General features: G+C 53.9%; 5 protein-coding genes and 1 non-coding gene across 6 annotated transcripts; 3 read left to right on the forward strand and 3 right to left on the reverse strand.

The window, feature by feature from the left end:
- Nucleotides 1-1,286: 1,286 nt before the first annotated feature.
- QC761_109280 (uncharacterized protein) lies at nt 1,287-3,242 on the forward strand (the record flags this gene model as incomplete). Its single annotated transcript, XM_062874215.1, has 3 exons — nt 1,287-1,294; nt 1,343-2,186; nt 2,253-3,242. 3 exons carry the CDS (start codon nt 1,287-1,289, stop codon nt 2,898-2,900), a joined length of 1,500 nt encoding a protein of 499 aa, XP_062737327.1. The 3' UTR covers nt 2,901-3,242.
- Nucleotides 3,243-3,487: 245 nt separating this feature from the next.
- On the forward strand, nt 3,488-7,086 carry SDH1 (succinate dehydrogenase flavoprotein subunit). The gene is given in 7 exon segments (XM_062874216.1): nt 3,488-4,119; nt 4,261-4,318; nt 4,399-4,472; nt 4,645-4,973; nt 5,038-6,261; nt 6,323-6,715; nt 6,726-7,086. 6 exon segments carry the CDS (start codon nt 4,075-4,077, stop codon nt 6,537-6,539), a joined length of 1,947 nt encoding a protein of 648 aa, XP_062737328.1. The 5' UTR covers nt 3,488-4,074; the 3' UTR covers nt 6,540-6,715; nt 6,726-7,086.
- A 412-nt stretch (nt 7,087-7,498) lies between these two features.
- QC761_0010290 lies at nt 7,499-7,615 on the forward strand. The gene has a single exon. It is a non-coding gene; the product is annotated as a tRNA-Pro (tRNA).
- A 249-nt stretch (nt 7,616-7,864) lies between these two features.
- ADE17 (bifunctional phosphoribosylaminoimidazolecarboxamide formyltransferase/IMP cyclohydrolase) lies at nt 7,865-10,566 on the reverse strand. Its single transcript, XM_062874217.1, has 3 exons — nt 10,113-10,566; nt 8,529-10,008; nt 7,865-8,469 (listed from the first exon to the last, which is right to left on the reverse strand). The coding sequence occupies exons 1-3, from the start codon at nt 10,259-10,261 to the stop codon at nt 8,314-8,316; spliced, it is 1,785 nt and encodes a 594-aa protein (XP_062737329.1). The 5' UTR covers nt 10,262-10,566; the 3' UTR covers nt 7,865-8,313.
- Nucleotides 10,567-11,728: 1,162 nt separating this feature from the next.
- On the reverse strand, nt 11,729-13,837 carry QC761_109310 (uncharacterized protein; the record flags this gene model as incomplete). The annotated part of the gene is made up of 1 exon (XM_062874218.1): nt 11,729-13,837. The coding sequence occupies one exon, from the start codon at nt 13,835-13,837 to the stop codon at nt 11,729-11,731; it is 2,109 nt and encodes a 702-aa protein (XP_062737330.1).
- Nucleotides 13,838-14,509: 672 nt separating this feature from the next.
- QC761_109320 (uncharacterized protein) lies at nt 14,510-16,666 on the reverse strand (the record flags this gene model as incomplete). The annotated part of the gene is made up of 1 exon (XM_062874219.1): nt 14,510-16,666. One exon carries the CDS (start codon nt 16,664-16,666, stop codon nt 14,510-14,512), a length of 2,157 nt encoding a protein of 718 aa, XP_062737331.1.
- Nucleotides 16,667-16,980: the final 314 nt, after the last annotated feature.

Consider the following 16,980-nt stretch of genomic DNA (forward strand, 5'->3'; position numbering starts at 1 on the left):
AGATATATCTTTGTGCACCACATTCGGGAGTTTCCGTTTTTGGACAAGGCGAGGGAGAAGGAGTTTTGGCAGGATAAGTTACAAGTGGTGAGCGATGGCCTTTCTGGGGATGCTGGTGATTGTCTTGTAGAGGGGAAGCTGACTTGTGACGGGTAATAGTTTCTCGAATCGTTCGCCAGTAAGGGGATTTCCTCCTCGGAAGACAGATTAGAAGAGACCAAGAGGAGGAAGCTTGCTGTGAAGGCGAAGAAGATGGTGGAGTTGATGATGGTGTCTGGCGTGCCGACTTCTTCCGGGTTTGAGGAGAGGATTCGGTTCTCGGAGTTGGAGATTGTCGATGCTAATGCGATTGAGACGGGTGTTCTGTCGTCGATGCCCGAGGGTAACTACCTGAACGGGTGGGATGTCAATATTGCTGGGGTCAGGATAACGACGGCCCGGAGGAATATCAGACAACACAAGCATGCCGTGGGTTTCCCCTGGTTGGCGTGGGTTCCCCTTTCGGGTGGTTCATCGAGTGCTAATGAGGGTGAAAAACAGGAATTCCTGCTTCGAGTCAAGCGCAAGGGCGGGATGGAGCAGTACATTGGCCGGAGATACGGGGACTTTGCCAAGCTGCACAAGAACCTGAGAACTGAGCTGCCTGGAAAGGTGCTGCCTACGCTGCCGAACAAGAACAAATCCAATACGACGACCACGACGGATAGTGTCAGTGGAGACAAGGACTCGGAGGCTTCTTCGATCTCGTCGGTGTCGACGCAGTTGCCGCCAAGTAGCCCGGCAAGGGATAGCTTTAGTCACCAAAGTGAGACGGGTTCGAGACTGCTTTCGGTAAAAGGTTCGTCTCTACCACGATTGAGTTCACAACGGAACAGCGCGTTAACGACGTGCCTGATAGATCAACGGAGTGGAAGGCTTTCACCGAGGGTTTCAGTGGATGGGAGACCCAGTAGCCCTGGTGGGTTCTTGGGCTCGAGGAAAGAAGAGGTGAGTTTCCGTTGAGATTGGGCAGCACAGGGACCAGGACTAAAGCATGATAGAACGTCGTATTGTGGCGGGAAAACCAGAGAGTGTCGCTGCGTGCGTTCTTGCGCTCGCTGCTTCAGAACCCACAAATAGCGACTACCAAGTCAATTGAGGAGTTCCTCACAGGTGAAGCTACCAAGCTTACGGATGCGGATGTTGAGGATATCATCCGTCGCAAGAACTTGGACAAGAAGCGGGTGGAGGAACAGAAGCGCTTCTATGAGATTGCGAGGAAACGGGCGGCCGAGTTGGATGTTTACATGGAACAGTAAGCTTGCCGTGAGACGCCGCCAGGAGGGAAGCTAACTTTATACAGATTCCGGCAAGACATTGTCGAACGCAATGGCCTAACGATGCTGTTCAAGGAGATCAAGGACAAGGAGACGATTCAAGACCTCAGCTTACAATATCAGAAATTTGCCGAATGGCTACGCATCGAAGTTGCGGCTACGATATATCACCTCTTCCTCGCCGAAGACAACTCACCAGAGTTGTTTGCGCAAGCAAAGAGGATTCACTCTCTGATTCCCTACACTCTCATGAAGAACGCCATCCGGATAGCCAACCCAGCAGCCGTCATGTCCCACATTCTGGACATCTTCCTCGCCCAACCCTTTGGCGCCCGGTCGTTGATGCAAAGGATATTCTCCCTCACGTTGAACGACGGCATCCGAAACTTTCAGCGCTCTATCGACGCGCTCGCAGCCAAGATCAACGACCAAGTCTTTGTCGACAAGCTCAAGGCTTACAGCGACTCGGAGGAGCAGGTCAAGGTGGCCATCCGGGAAGAGGCCGAGGCAGAGCAGATTGATGTCATAGTGGTGATTTTGAGGAGTGACTTGCTCAAGCCGGCGCTGAAGCCGGCCCAGATTGAGAGGCTGTATAATGCGTATGTGGCGTTCAACAGCGCGGTGGAGAACGTGGACGAGGAGCTGAAGCAGGGGGCGCAGCTGTTTTCGTATCTGAAGCAGTTGCTGAAGCTGCACATGCGGCAGAGGGACAAGGCGATGATGCTGAACCTGATTGAGGAGCCGGTGACGCTGCAGCTGTTTAGGGATTTGTTTACGATCTTTTACGAGCCGCTTGTGAGGGTGTACAAGTCGGCGAATGTGTATAACAGTGTGACGGATTTTGCGGCGTTTGTGGATGATTTGATTCAGGTAAGTTTTACTGTTGTTGCTGATGATGATGATGATGACGAGGAGATGGCTGACAGTTGGAAACAGGTCGTTGAAAAGTGCCGAGACCAAGACGCTTCTGCAGACCCTAACCAGACCGTGCAAGCCTTCATCGACCTTTGCCAGCGGCATGAGCACAACTTTTACAAGTTTGTCCATGAGGTTCACACGCACGACAACGGGCTTTTCACGCAGCTGATGGGGTGGATTGAGGGCATTCTGGAGTTTTTGAGGCATGGCCCCAAGAACGGCAGTCTGGATATCAACGCCTTGTTTGAAGGGGGTGTCAGCACTGGAGTTGTCGACAAGGACAAGGCCATTGAGGAGATTGACAAGTTGATTGCCTGGCAGGAGGCCAGAAAGAAGTGGCATCACGACAAGACTAGGCAGAAGATGGCTGCGGAAGGGGGTGGCCCGGGGATGGTGGATGGGGTGCCGATGGCGTTCAAATCGAGTGATTTTGGGTTGAATGAGGATGATTTGGAGGATATGGCGTATGATGACGATTCGGAGTCGGAGGCGGAGCTGGAGATTGAGGATGAGATGGATCCGATTGAGGCGGAGAGGAGGAGGAGGGCGAGGAGGCAGGATCGGCTGAGGAGGAATGCCGGGGAGCCGGAGAAGCCTCAGGTGGAGGAGGTGCACAAGCTGAAGGAGAACTTTTTGGTGATGTTGAGGATGGTGCTTGCTGAGTAGGATGAGGCGGTGGCATTTTTGGGGAGGAGGGGGGTGGGCATGTGTAGTTGGGGACACGGGACTTGGGAGGGGAGGTGTCATCATGGGCATCTGGACTGGTTTTTGGGGGGGTATGAGGTGAGGTGGAGTATTTAGAGGGGTGATAGATGGGATCTTTGCTACAGTGTTAAGAGGCTTGTTGTTGAGGGTAAGGTAATAGGAGGGTAAAGGGGGATACATTCTTTCCTATTTATCTCCATGTAGTTGAAGAAGCGATAGCTTTTTGGTGGCGTTGGTGGGCGACGGCGGTCGTCCCAATCTAATAGATCAGTTTAATATTTTGTTTACTGTTGACTGTCATTGCACCAGGTAACGGTGCCAACCCCTGAATTATAAATCCGAGGCTCCCTATAGGCAGTTGTAGCATGCATGTCACCCAACGGCCGGGCAGGGCGCCGGGCTACTTTTGCTTGTATTCATTTCACTACAAGCCGAGGATGTCCGCCGTCCGAAGAGCGGCTTGGTAGACCCGCACATGCTTTTCCCGGTTTCTGTATCCGGTGAGAGCTTGAAGCGTGGCAAAGAGGACAGCAGCACGAGACACATATGGGAGTTACACCACGTGTGTGATATGCAGATGATCCAAATTCGGACAGGACAGACACACGGCCAGACACAACCAGTGACGGAAGCAGAACAGGGCCATGGAGGGCAGCTTTCGGGATTCTTCGAGATCTCAAGGCTGCCTGGGGTCTGAAAGAGAGTTGGCGATGGTCGTAAGGAAATTCGGAATCAGGCCGACCAGCTGGCGGATGAAGGCGAAAGCTAAACACACAATTGGCCACTGGTTGGTTCTGCCAGCCGCCAGGCGGGGGACGTCAGCCCAGGAATTATGGAGGGGCACTGCGGAACTGGTTGCTGGGTTTGGTGTCGGCAACTCGGGTAATCAACAGGCGCTGATTGGTCGATCGAGGCTGGAACAGCCTTTGGTGCTTCGGGTCGTGGAATCATCGAAGGAGCCAGCCGGGAGCGAAGCTGCTTGCTTTGCCTGTGCGCAGGACCGGTCTGTGCATGTCGTCCATTTGAAAGAAGCTCAAATATTTTGAAGCATTTCAAGAGGAACACGACTTCTCCCCTCCCTCTGTTATACCCCCCCGCACCCACCCCCCCCTCTCCTCTCTTTTTTTAGACGACGATGGCATCCTCAATGGCTTGGAGAAGGTTAGCCGCGGCGCCGGCGGTGAGTTGTACCTTTTTGTTTGCTGAAAGAGAAGAAGCTGTTGTTTGTTTGCATTCGGCAATTGGGGGGTTGTGTTAAGGCGCAAGCCCGTGAATGCCGAGGTGATTTGGAAAAAGTTGGACTGACGACGGTCGGGAATAGCTTCCTCGCGCTCTCAGAACTCCTACACAGAGGGCTTTTTCCACAACTAGACCAGCCGGTGAGTCAGCTGTCTTTATATACACCGTTATATTGCATTTTTGGCAATTTGCGAAACACCCGATGGACTGACTCTCGCAGCCCGCGTTATCGCCAACGGGCCCCTCCGGGCGAAGGAGGCATCGCCATTCGTCAGCAGCAAGTACCCTGTCATCGTATGTTCTTCCCTCCCGTCGAACACAACCTCCTCCTCTCCCCTATTACCCCTCGAGAGATCGATTTCCGGCTTTTGGAGGTGGAAGCGGGGGGAAAGGAGCGGGGAGACCCAAGAGCTAGTAATGAGGGAACACGGCCAGTTGACACATTGAACGCTTTCTTTGCTTGTAGGACCATGAGTACGATGCGATCGTTGTTGGTGCCGGTGGTGCCGGTCTCCGTGCCGCCTTCGGTCTCGCTGAGGCCGGCTTCAACACTGCCTGCATTTCCAAGCTCTTCCCCACGAGAAGTCACACAGTCGCTGCCCAGGGTGGCATCAACGCCGCCCTCGGCAACATGCACAAGGACGACTGGAGATGGCACATGTATGACACAGTGAAGGGCTCCGACTGGCTCGGTGACCAGGACGCTATTCATTACATGACCCGTGAGGCTCCCGCTTCTATTATCGAGCTTGAGAACTATGGCTGCCCCTTCTCCAGAACCGAGGACGGCAAGATGTGAGTAGACTTCAAGAGGCAGAATGGAGATGGCCAAGAAGCTGACATGTCAACTCAACAACAGTTACCAGCGTGCTTTCGGTGGTCAGTCCAAGGAGTACGGCAAGGGCGGCCAGGCTTACCGTTGCTGCGCTGCTGCCGATCGTACCGGTCACGCTCTTCTCCACACTCTCTACGGCCAGTCTCTCCGTCACAACACCAACTACTTCATCGAGTACTTCGCCATCGACCTGATCATGCAGGATGGTGAGTGCCGCGGTGTTCTCGCCTACAACCAGGAGGATGGTACCCTCCACCGCTTCCTCGCCAACAACACCGTTCTCGCCACCGGCGGTTACGGCCGCGCCTACTTCTCTTGCACTTCGGCCCACACCTGCACCGGTGACGGTATGGCCATGGTTGCCCGTGCCGGTCTCCCCAACCAGGATCTCGAGTTTGTCCAGTTCCACCCTACCGGTATCTATGGTGCCGGCTGCCTGATCACTGAGGGTGCTCGTGGTGAGGGTGGCTACCTCCTCAACTCCGAGGGTGAGCGTTTCATGGAGAGATATGCCCCTACCGCCAAGGATCTTGCCTCTCGTGACGTCGTCTCCCGCTCCATGACCATGGAGATCCGTGACGGCCGTGGTGTTGGTGCCGAGAAGGACCACATCTACCTCCAGCTCAGCCACCTTCCCGCCGAGATTCTTGCCGAGCGTCTCCCCGGTATCTCTGAGACGGCCGGCATTTTCGCCGGTGTCGATGTCCGCAAGCAGCCCATCCCCGTCCTTCCCACCGTCCACTACAACATGGGTGGTATCCCCACTCGCTACACTGGTGAGGTTCTTACCGTCGACGAGTCTGGCAACGACAAGGTCGTTCCCGGTCTCTTCGCGTGCGGTGAGGCTGCTTGCGTGTCTGTCCACGGTGCTAACCGTCTGGGTGCCAACTCTCTCCTCGACTTGGTCGTTTTCGGCCGCGCCGTTGCCCACACCATCCGTGACAACTTCACCCCCGGCGCCAAGTTGAAGCCCGTTGAGGCTGATGCTGGTGCCGCCGAGATTGAGATGCTCGACAAGATCCGCACTGCTGACGGCCCCAAGAGCACCGCCGAGATCCGTCTTGCCATGCAGAAGACCATGCAGCGCGACGTCTCCGTCTTCCGCACCCAGGAGTCCCTTGACGAGGGTGTTGAGAAGATCAACCAGGTCGACCAGACCTTCTCCCAGGTCGGCATCAAGGACCGCAGCATGATCTGGAACTCTGACCTTGTTGAGACCCTTGAGCTCCGCAACCTGCTCACTTGCGCGTACGTATTTTCTGAGGGATTGAAGCAGAGAAAAAACATTGGCTAACGATTGACTCTACAGCGTCCAAACCGCCACCGCCGCCGCCAACCGCAAGGAGTCTCGTGGCGCCCACGCCCGCGAGGACTACCCCGACCGTGACGACGAGAACTGGATGAAGCACACCCTCACCTGGCAGAAGCCCCACGGCAAGGTCGACCTCAAGTACCGCCGTGTTATTGGCACCACCCTCGACGAGAACGAGTGCAAGCCCGTTCCTCCTTTCAAGCGTGTCTACTAAAATAGGAAAAAACGGCTCGCGGTGGGATGATGAGTTTGGGGTTGCTGCTTTTAATATTTTTATATACCAAATGTGAGGGATGAGAGAGTGATGAGATGTGTTTGTTTGCCCGGGTTGTGGGGAGGAGGTTTTTTACCTAGTTTTAGTAGTTTGGCATAACACACACACACACACACATACACACACACACACACACACTACAACAGCATGAAAGCACGGCGTCGAGGTCTTGGGAAAACGGGAAATTAGGAGGGGGGAAAGAAAGAAAGAAAACTGATTGGGTTGAGGGGAAGGTTGAGATGGAAGTAAAGGGGTTGAGGGGAACATGAGAAGATGAGAGGAGGAGGGGGGAATGCCCCAGAGGAATTGAAACGATACACACTCGCACATTTAAACATTTTCTTTTTGTAGTTGTTTGTGTTTGATTGTTTGCTTGTTTGCTGTTGCCCCTTGATTTTTTTTTTATATAGAAATTGGGGCGGCTGTGGCGAGGAGTGGTGAGAGAGGGTGGTATGAATAGTTGTGTAAAAAAAATTGTTTAGTTTTAGTGTAAGTTTGTATATTGGTCCGGGAGATGGTGGATGGATGGTGTTGCATACAATGTTTGGTGAAATGGGTTTTTTGTCTTGTTGTTTGCTCATGTCTTGACGGCAACGAAGAAATACATGTTGGATTTACGAGTCCTTTGTGGACTGTGTTGTATGCAAGTGCGGGCAAGAGGAGAGTAGGTGGAGGAAGAGACCCCTATTCGAACCCCTCGAACGTCTCACTCGAGCAGACAGCTCCAACCACCATAACTCTGAACCTGACAAAAAACAAACAAAAAATCAAGCCGCCCGCCGCCACCCAGTGGAGTTCATTTAAAAGGCGGAAATAGGATGTGAAAAAAAAAAAGTAAAAAAAAAAAAGTAAAAAAAACAAAGTTTAAAAAAAAAAGTTAAAAGAAAAGAAGGATTTTGGGGGCCACCCGGGGATTGAACCCGGGACCTCTCGCAATTTTTTTTGTCGACTACCAAAGCAGTCAACAAACTCAGGGTGGACCCTAAGCGAGAATCATACCACTAGACCAGCGGCCCTTTTTTTTTCTTTCTTTCTTTTTTTTCTTTTTTTTTTTTTTTGAATTGATGTTCTTTTTTTCGAAAGGGCGGAGGTAGAGGATATGATTCGAGCGCCACTTACGGAGAACCCATCCAGCAAACAGCATGGCAAACAGTATGGCCATTATTGTTACCTTCTGAAAAAAGGGGGGTCACTCGGCATCAAGTGTAACAGTCTTGGGTGAGTGAGGTTAACGAAGAAAATTGACTGGAATATGATCACTACTGCTTGCTTGAAACACCCCCAAGAAAGAAGTGAGAGTGTAGTTTCTTGAATCAGATTTAGGGACATCAAGCCAGGAAGTTTGTCTCAACTCAAAAAACTATACATGTCAAAGAGGGACAACTCAACGGCCAAACCTGGATTTCCATCACTAACCCCCGAGAAATACACCCCCTTTTCTAACCTTAATCATCCATTCACACCATTTCTACTCTCTCTACCTGTAGAAAAAAAAGTGTTGAACTTTCGCTCCTTTTCCTTTTTAACCTCCCCTTTTTTACAATCAAAAGCCCTATCCATCTTCCCAATCCCACCCACCCAGTGTCCTTTAAACCCATTTATATTTATTCTTCATTTTTCACATGTCAGAACCAGACGGCATGTCCGGGGGTATCGTTCATTATTGAGTTTCTCATCTCTTTTTTTTTATTACTTCATTGTCATCATGGCACTCTTAGTGGTGGAACAGACGAATGTTCTGCTCCACAAAGGTGATGCCCAGCTTCTCGGCCGTCTCGAACACGGGAATGTCGTTTTGGCTGCCGAGGGGAGCGGCAATGTACTTGACGCCCGATCGGGAGGCGCGGTAGACATTGTCGGTGAAGGGGAACTGTTTTCACTCTTGTTAGTAGCTGCTTTTTGAGTGTTCAGAACAGGAAAAAAACCTACGAAAGCATCGCTGGAGACAACAACATCGGTAAGCTTGCCGAGCCACTCAGTCTTCTCCTCCTCGGTGAAGGCGGCAGGGACCTCCTCGAAGAAGCCCTCAAAGGCCTCACGCTCAGGGCCGGACTTAGGGACCTGACCACTGACGAGCAGGTCAATGGCGTTGCTCTTGTCAGGGCGCTTGGTGCCCTTCTTCCACTTGATGCCCAGGACGCGGGGGTGGAAGCGGAGCCACCAGTTGTCGGCCTTGTCACCGGCAAGACGGGTGCAGTGGATTCTGGACTGCTGGCCAGCGCCGAGACCAACAACCTGGCCCCTAGCAGCGTAGCAGACAGAGTTGCTCTGAGTGTACTTGAGAGCAATGGTGGCGACAGTCAAGTCACGCTGGGCGGTCTCGGAAAGAGGCCCGGCGTTCTTGGGGGTGATGATGTTGCGGAAGGTCTCGGGCGAGATCTCGACGTCGTTGCGGCCCTGGGCGAGGGTGATGCCGTAGACGGTTCTGGTCTCGGACTTGGAGGGCTCAAACTCGGGGTCCATCTGGAGGACGAGGTACTTGCCTCCCTTCTTCTTCTTGAGGATCTCAAGAGCAGCGGGCTCGTACCCGGGGGCGATAACACCGTCGGAAACCTCCTTGGAGATGATGCTGGCGGTGGGGACATCGACAATGTCGGAAAGAGCAATCATGTCGCCGAAGCTGCTCATGCGGTCGGCACCTCTGGCGCGGGCATAAGCCTGAGCGAGACCGGAGCTCTCAATGCCGGGGATATCGTCAACCATGTAAACCTTGCGCTCCTCGGCGGTCAAGGGCTCGCCGATGGCAGCACCGGCGGGAGAGACGTGCTTGAAGCTGGCGGCAGCGGGCTTGCCGAGGGCCTTCTTGAGCTCCTTGACCAAAGGCCAGCTGTTGAGGGCATCGAGAAGGTTGATGTAGCCGGGGGCACCGCCGAGAACTTTGAAGGGAAGCTCGCCCTCCTTGACGTAGGCGGAAGCGGGCTTCTGGTGAGGGTTGGCGCCGTAGCGGAGGGGAAGGTACTGGAGGCCGGTAGCGTACTGCTTGCGGAAGAACTCGGAGATGGCGGCATCGTAGTCGGCGGTGTGCTCGAAGGCCTTGAGGGCATAGAGTTTCCTGGTCTCCTCCTTGACCTCACCGGCCTCGATCTCTCTGAGGAACTCGGCGTAGTCCTTGGGGTCGCTGAGGATGGTGACGCGAGAGTGGTTCTTGGCCGCGGCGCGGATCAGAGTAACACCGCCGATATCGATCTCCTCGACCGCCTCGGGAACGGTGACATTGATCTTGGCAACCGTGTCCTTGAAGGGGTACAGGTTGCAGATGACATAGTCGACCTTGTCAATGTTTTGCTCGGCGAGGTCCTTCTCGTCCGAACCGAGGTTGCGAGCCAGGATGCCGGCGTGAACGGCGGGGTGGAGAGTCTTGACACGGCCACCGAGCATCTCAGGGGCTTTGGTGATGGCAGAGATGTCCCTGGAGAAGAAGCCACACTGTCAGCCACTTTCTCCCAAAATGACTCACCCATGAAGCCGAAGCTGGGTGACCGATCTCGAAGTAGGGAGGGTGAAGGCACTCACTCGACAGGGAAACCAGACTCCCTGATCATCTTGGAAGTGCCGCCGGAAGCGAGGATGCGCACATTGTTCTGGACAAGGCCCTTGGCCAAGTCCAACAGTCCCGTCTTGTCATAGACAGAGACAATCGCAGTTCTTTGGGAGTCGGCCATGGTGACTAGAGGGTATGTTGCGCGGGGCAATCTGTGATCGTGAAAGAAACCAGGAAGGTGTCAAGGTCAGTCAACTCTTCTCTCTTTCTTGATCATGTATGACGTGAGTGTGTCACTCACTGTCTTCCACACCAGAGGAGCAAAGCTTACCAGTTGTGTTTCTCTCTACCAACTCTCTGGATGTTACAAAGAAGAGAAGAAAAAAAAAAAAAAGGGAGAATCAATCACACCATGCAGAGGCTCGCCTCGTCTAGAGGAGTCTAATATTTTTTTGCGACACCTCCTGCCCGTCCCCTACCCCCCTCCTCTTCCGTCACTCCCCTATCAACGCTAATGGAGGGGTAGCTACGGGTGCAATCTGCCCCACGATTCGCCGTGATCGGGCATGGCCCCACACTTGAAGCAACAGGAAGTGCATCCACCAGACTTATGTAATTGCCGGGCTAGTCTCGATTGGACTGTGGGCTGGTATAAAAACTTCTTGCTGTGCCATTTTCCACACGGCGAGTCTCGCATCTTCAACCTGTTTTGGTGGTGATGTCGGTGATGGGTTGCCATCACAGCCCTTGGAGCTTCAATTGATTGACTTTTGACTTCAATTGAAGTTTCCTTCCCTGTTGTTTGGGACCTGGAGCAACCCACCGCCCGACGGCCAGCCACAACCTTGTGGCAGACCAGCGCACAGCTGCGTCGACTGCTGACAGTCCGCACCTGCTCCCATCAGCCCTTTATATACCAATCAGCCCTTTATATACCGGTGCTCTGCAGCAGGACTTCGCCCTCCGGGGCATTTGGTCAATTTGTAAGTTTGGCTCAACCATCTGCTTCTCACTTTGCCAATAAAACTAACCTCTCTCCCAGGAAACGATACAGAGAAGATTAGCATGGCCCCTGCACTAAGGATGACACGCTACTCAAAGAGATGCTGAAGATTTTTTTATTTATTTTTGACGTTTCTATGTCCCCGATATGTTCAGTAATCACCTCGAGATTCCTGCTCAGAGGCCAGGTAGGTGGTTGGCTTGAAGGAGGTCGAGCGTTCGAGTCCAGCCTGGATCGTCTTCATCCCGCTTTTTTTCTCTCAACACCACTTGCTCCCACTCCCAGTGACCCTCCCCTTCCCCCCCACCCCCCGGCATTAGTGTGTACAGCTCTGAGCAACTTCCCCGTACTCTTTTAGCTGAAGGATAATTCTTCGTGCCAAGAACAACCCCCCCATGCCTTGCTATTACCAAACACCTCTGTTCTTTCCACATAGACTCAAGGTGCATGAAAGCCGGGCAACATATTCCCAATCACCTCCGGACAAGAATCTTGATATTTGGCATCAACAGAAAAATACAAAGAGAATACCCAAAAACTGCATCATCCAACGCCTCCCAATGCATTTGTTGTTTTGTTTCCCATAAAATATCCAGAAAGAACCAGCACCGTTTTTTCCCCCAGCCCTTTGATCAGACATCAAGCTCACTCTTGATACAACCTCCCCAGCAACCCCTTCTCGCCAACCCCCCTCCTCTCCTCATCCTCCGCAATCTTCAAAATCAGCTCCCCAAACAACCCATTAGCCCACCCGAACCAGCTCCTCGTAAAGTCAAACTCGCGCCACGCGTTCACCGTTTCATGGATAACCCCGGCGCCCGAAGTCGAATTAAGCACCATCAACATCTGCTCCCCAACCACCCTCCCCCTCTCCTCATCCGAAAACCCAGCAAGGTCCTCAAACGCCGTCAGCGCCGCCACCGTAGCAGCCATCGGCCACCCCTTTCCAGGACCAAGATGAGGACCGCCCACGGCCGAAAGCGCAGGACCCTTGGCATAATACGGGTTGGCCATGCTCAGCACAAACTTGCGAGTGTTTTGGTAAATCTTGGCATAGTCATGCTTGGCTTCTTCCTCCTCGTCCTTCTCCTTCTCCGAGTTCTTCTCAATCGTACCGTTGCGCGCGCCGAGGCTCTTGTTCACAGACTTGACCATGCGTGGCGTCGTCGAGGTCTTGGTGTTGGTGTAATTCCACAAGGGGAAGGCCAGCAGAGATGGAACATTGGCATCGTCCATCAAGTTGGCACCGCCATACCCATCAACTTCGTACGCAAAAATCTCGCCAAAGTCGCGGTGCTTGACAACGGCGTCTTTGGCAATGCCGTGGCGGATAGTCTTGGCCAGCTTGCGCATCTCTGTCGTAAGATTAGCAGCCTTGGGGTTGAGTTTCTGCTCGGCGAGCCCCTCCATGATCACAGACGCCTGCTCGAGGTAGGCAGCAAACATCATGTTGCTGGGAGTCAAAAGCTGGAAGATGCAGGCGTCATCGCTAGGTCTAAAGGCAGATCGAACCATGCCGTTCTCCTTGACGGGGTTACCGAGGCCGTCATTCGTCAAGGTCTCGGAGCCACGGTTGGTGTACCCGGTAAAAGTCCAGGCCGACGGCAAGACGCGTCCCTCCTCATCGTATGTCCCGAGACGCATGGCGGCTGAAGCATCAACAGCCGCTTCCACAGCGTTGACCCAGGAGTACCTGGAAAAGAATTTGAGGTCGTCGGTCCGGGTATAGTAAGCGGCGCTGATCTGGAGGAACGAAGCCAAGCTGTCCAGCTCCCACTTGCAGTCAAACACCAGCTTGGGGTTGTAAGGAGGCTGCGGGTTGTTCTGGTGGAAAGCACCGTTGTGCGTCGGAGGAATGCCGCTCTCGGGAGGTGGCTGGAACGAATGGCAGTAGGGCGAAATGACAATGTATCGAGAGTGTGAGTTGATCAACCCACGCCACAGACTGGCCAGGGAATCAAACTTGTCAGACGGCTCCAGCAACGGCAGATACGAATAAATCTGACTGGCAGAGTCACGGAGCCACATGGCGTCAATATCACCCGTGATCACATAGGTGAGCTCCTCATCCGTCATCACCGTCTGCACCTCGTCAGAGCCTTCTTCTCCCGAGCCGCCTTCCACCGTCTTGTTGGCATATCCACGCCATTTGACCATGGTGTCGAGCGTGTTCGGGTAGCTGTTCTCAAACAGACGGTAGAGATCCGGGTCCTTGATCACCTTCTTCATGCGCTCAAGCAGAGCTTCAAGAGCGGGCAGCCGGAAAGTCCTGCACTCGGGGGGCGGGCGCACAAATGGGAACTTGCGCTTGCCTTCAGAGTGCGGTCCCGGCTTCTGTCTCTGCAGCTGTTCGAACCCGATACAATCAACCTTGGCTGTGGCAGCCGGCCCGGCCTCTTCAGTGGTCGCGAACTGGTTCCCAAAGTCGGCCAGCCCAACGTCGCTATCGTCACCTTCTGCCGGAGGGACCTTGGTGGTCTCGGGCTTGGTAGGCGTGGCTCCATGCTCTTCGGTGACATCGTCTTCGCGCTCCGCAGAGCCTGCCGGGTTCGTGTTTGGGTGTGCTACTTGGCCACTGTCGTGGTGGTGAGGGGTAACATGTTCGGGAACTTTTGGAGCGTGTAAATCGAGCGTCTCCTGCCTGGGCGTGGCTATCGGGGACTGGTACCCAAGCCAGAATATGATGACAGTCAAGAGGAGAGCGATACCGATGACTCTCCCCCTCCGGTTGCCGGTGAGAAATGGGACGACCATGGTGTCTTCAGGTGGCCGCCGGTTGGACAAGTTTGTCCACGACCGAGTGGTGGGTTGAACAGATTATCTGACTCGGTGAGTGAGTGGCATGTAACGATATCGTAATGACCACCAGAGGCCAGAACACAGCAAATTCCACCGCAAGAGCAGGTGAAGTTGACGAGGCAGAAACATCGAAATTTGTGGCAAAAAGAGAAAGAAACAATCCCGGGTTTTCTCGTCAGGCCCCAAATTTCCCAGAAAGGGAGGAAGTCACGACAGGACCCCAGCTTGTTCATCGCATCTTGCTGTCCAGCCAGCTTCTTGGCGAGGTCTTGTTCTGGCCACTTATAGGCTTGGGAATGGGACAAGCGGTGGGTTGGTCCAATAGACTGTGGTGGCCCAGAGGCAGGGATGTTCAGCCTGACTCTGACCCCTGAACCACAGCGGCCGTTGGAGATGCCGAGTGCCGATTCCTGAGAATGTTCGGCAGCAGCCTCACTTACATGGCGCAACAGAAATGTCGGATGAATCATATTGCTTCTAAGTATATCGTTTTCCTTTCTCTAGATTACGTGAGAACCGTTGTCTGTCTGTCTATCCCATCCAAAACAAAAACTCCTTTTTCCTTGTTGCCGGGTATTGGATTATTATCCTCCAGAGCCATACTCGCCATTATCACCATGCAGAATCTCACCGAGACAAGTCCTCACTGCTACTAGACTGCAACTCTTCCTCCTCCTCTTCTTCATTCCCCTCATCACCTGTCGCTTCCTTCTTCTTAGGCTTCCAAGCCGGAACATCCTCACACCCCGTGGGAACCCGACAAACATCCCTCACATCACACGTCTTCCACAAAACCTCCTTCACCTCCCTAAACACCTGCTCCGGCGCATCCATCGCCCAAATCACATCCAAATGCTCATACCCCGGAATGACCTTCTGATGCACCACCTCCACATGTGGCTCCCTCCCCCTCTCAAACCGCCTCAGCAACCTTTCCCCATCCACCAAATCATCATCCCCCGCCACCCAAAGCGCAAAAGGCGGCGCCCTCTCATCATACCAAGCCGTGCTCCCCTTCCTCCTCCTCCCCTTTTTTCTTTCCCTCCCCCCCCCACCACCATCAGCCATATCCCTATCTACCTCGCCCAAAACCCCCTCTTCCCCAACCTCCCCATCCTCCCTCTCCTCAGCCCTCCACTCCTCCTTCGTACTCAGTATGCACTTGTGCCTAGCAAAGCACTCCCTCCCCAACCACCACCTCATACTTTCGCTACTGACAAAAACCGGCGCAAACCTGAACATCCTGTCCCTCAACCCCCTATCCCACCTCTCATCCCCCCACCCAAACAAGAAGCCGAAAACCTTGTACCCCAACCAGCCATACACCCTCCCGTTTAGTCGCCTGTGCATCTCCATCATGAACGGAATAAACGCGTGAATCCCAAAAAAGACCCTGAAAAACTCCGGGCTTATGACCCTCATGAATTTAAAATACATCTTCCCAATCAACGGGCCCGCATACGCCGCCGGAGCCAACCCGCAAAAAACCGTTATTCTGTCTCCGAGGTCAGGTCGCTGCTCTTTTGCCAGCGCGACCAGGGCTTGCGTCGTGCCCTGCGAGTGGCAGATCAGTCCTATTTTTGAAAACCCCGTCTCGTAGCACACGCGGGAGATCAAAGCCGGGAGGTCAAAGACGCCCATTTGGCGGATGTTCCAGGCCCACATCCTCGGGTCGGCGTACTTCAGCAGCGTGTGCTTTGGCGTGAAACCGCAGCGGTTGTTGCCCAGCCAGACGTCATACCCTGCCTTGGCGAGTAGAAAAGCCAGGGAGTCGTCATCGTTGACGCAGTACGCCCCCGAGGATTGCAGTAGGCCGTGGATCAACAGCACCGGGAACTTCGCTGGAGAGGATGGCGGTTTCCTCGGGGGTGTGAAGGTCTCCGGGCCGCGGTGGGCACGTTCGCAAGCTGGCAAGGGGGTGTGCTCCTTCGGATCGTAGACATGCCAGAGGTCGATGAGGAAACCGTCTTCCGTCTGGACTTCAAAAGGTTCGATATCGAGCCCTACTCTTCTGGCGTAGTAGGCTGGGTCGCAGACCAAGGGGTCGGGGCCGCCTTCGGTGGGGGGGTAGGGGGTTTTACCTGATGGGCGGTGGCCGGATAACCAGGCTTCTTCTTGCCGTTTCCTGATCTCGGCCCGGCGGGTTTCTTCCTTGTAAAAGGGGCGGGAGAAAGCGTCGGGGTTGCGAAGGGTGACGAGTCGCCAGAGGTGTTGGACCGAGGGGCCGATGGAGGTGAATAGCGCGCCGAGGACGATGACAGCTAAGAAACCGAGGGAGAGGAAGAAGGACGTGAGCCGGAAGATGAGACACTGGATGTGGGTCATAAGGGAAGGGGGGCCGTATAAAGGTAGAGGGGGGAACAAGGGGTTGGTGTGGGATGGTGGCATCGACCTTTTGAGGCTGGCGTCGGTCGATCTTTTGTTGGGGGAGGTGCCATTTTGCTGCTGGGAGAGGGCAATGGCTTTTTCTTCGGTGGGGGATTGGATTGTATGGTGGTGGGTTGGTTCGAGTTGTGTTTCGAGTTCTTCTCGCAAGACGTTGAGCTTGTGAGCTTCTTGGACCGGGACGGTTGGGAGCCGGTGGCCGTCGGCTGTTACTATCACCGTGTCGTGGGGGGTTACGAATTGGGCTTCGACCGCGATGGCGTCGTGGTTGCCTTGTTCTAGTGGGAGGAGAGAGAGCTTTTCTGATTGCTCGGCGAACTCGACGGCTGTTTTGGCGAGTTCGTTTTCGTCCATGGCGCCTGGTGGTGAGGACTGGGTAAGGGTTGCTCGGACAGCCATGGCTGAAGGTGAGGGTGGCTTGGTCTCCCTCTGAACGGGGAATATATTGCTGATATCATACAGATTGAACCGATTAGAAAGAAAATACCGTCGTGATAGTAGAAGAACAAGTGTCTAGGTCTTAAAGAAACCGCCCGTCTCACAAACAGAAAAAATATTCAACGAGACTCGAGGCATGCTATACTCCATCCCACAGGCCAGACGTCATTTGTGGCTGCAGTTACTAAACGGGACAAAAACGGTCTCGTTCCGGAGAAACCAGCCACTGTCGACAAGACTTTCCCCCTCTTGCGATCGAAAGTGAAAAGGATACA

The sequence above is a fragment of the Podospora bellae-mahoneyi genome (genome assembly GCF_035222275.1).
Source record: "Podospora bellae-mahoneyi strain CBS 112042 chromosome 1 map unlocalized CBS112042p_1, whole genome shotgun sequence".
NCBI lineage: Eukaryota > Fungi > Ascomycota > Sordariomycetes > Sordariales > Podosporaceae > Podospora > Podospora bellae-mahoneyi.

Bases quoted from the DNA above. Each gene is read 5' to 3' on its own strand.
- SDH1 (XM_062874216.1), top strand. From the start codon at position 4,075: ATGGCATCCTCAATGGCTTGGAGAAGGTTAGCCGCGGCGCCGGCG. The intron at 4,319-4,398 runs GTGAGTCAGCTG...TGACTCTCGCAG, and splicing joins TTCCACAACTAGACCAGCCG to CCCGCGTTATCGCCAACGGG. The intron at 4,974-5,037 runs GTGAGTAGACTT...ACTCAACAACAG, and splicing joins AGAACCGAGGACGGCAAGAT to TTACCAGCGTGCTTTCGGTG.
- ADE17 (XM_062874217.1), bottom strand. From the start codon at position 10,261: ATGGCCGACTCCCAAAGAACTGCGATTGTCTCTGTCTATGACAAGACG. The intron at 10,009-10,112 runs GTGAGTGCCTTC...CTTCTTCTCCAG, and splicing joins GAGTCTGGTTTCCCTGTCGA to GGACATCTCTGCCATCACCA. The intron at 8,470-8,528 runs GTAGGTTTTTTT...GAGTGAAAACAG, and splicing joins TTGTCTCCAGCGATGCTTTC to TTCCCCTTCACCGACAATGT.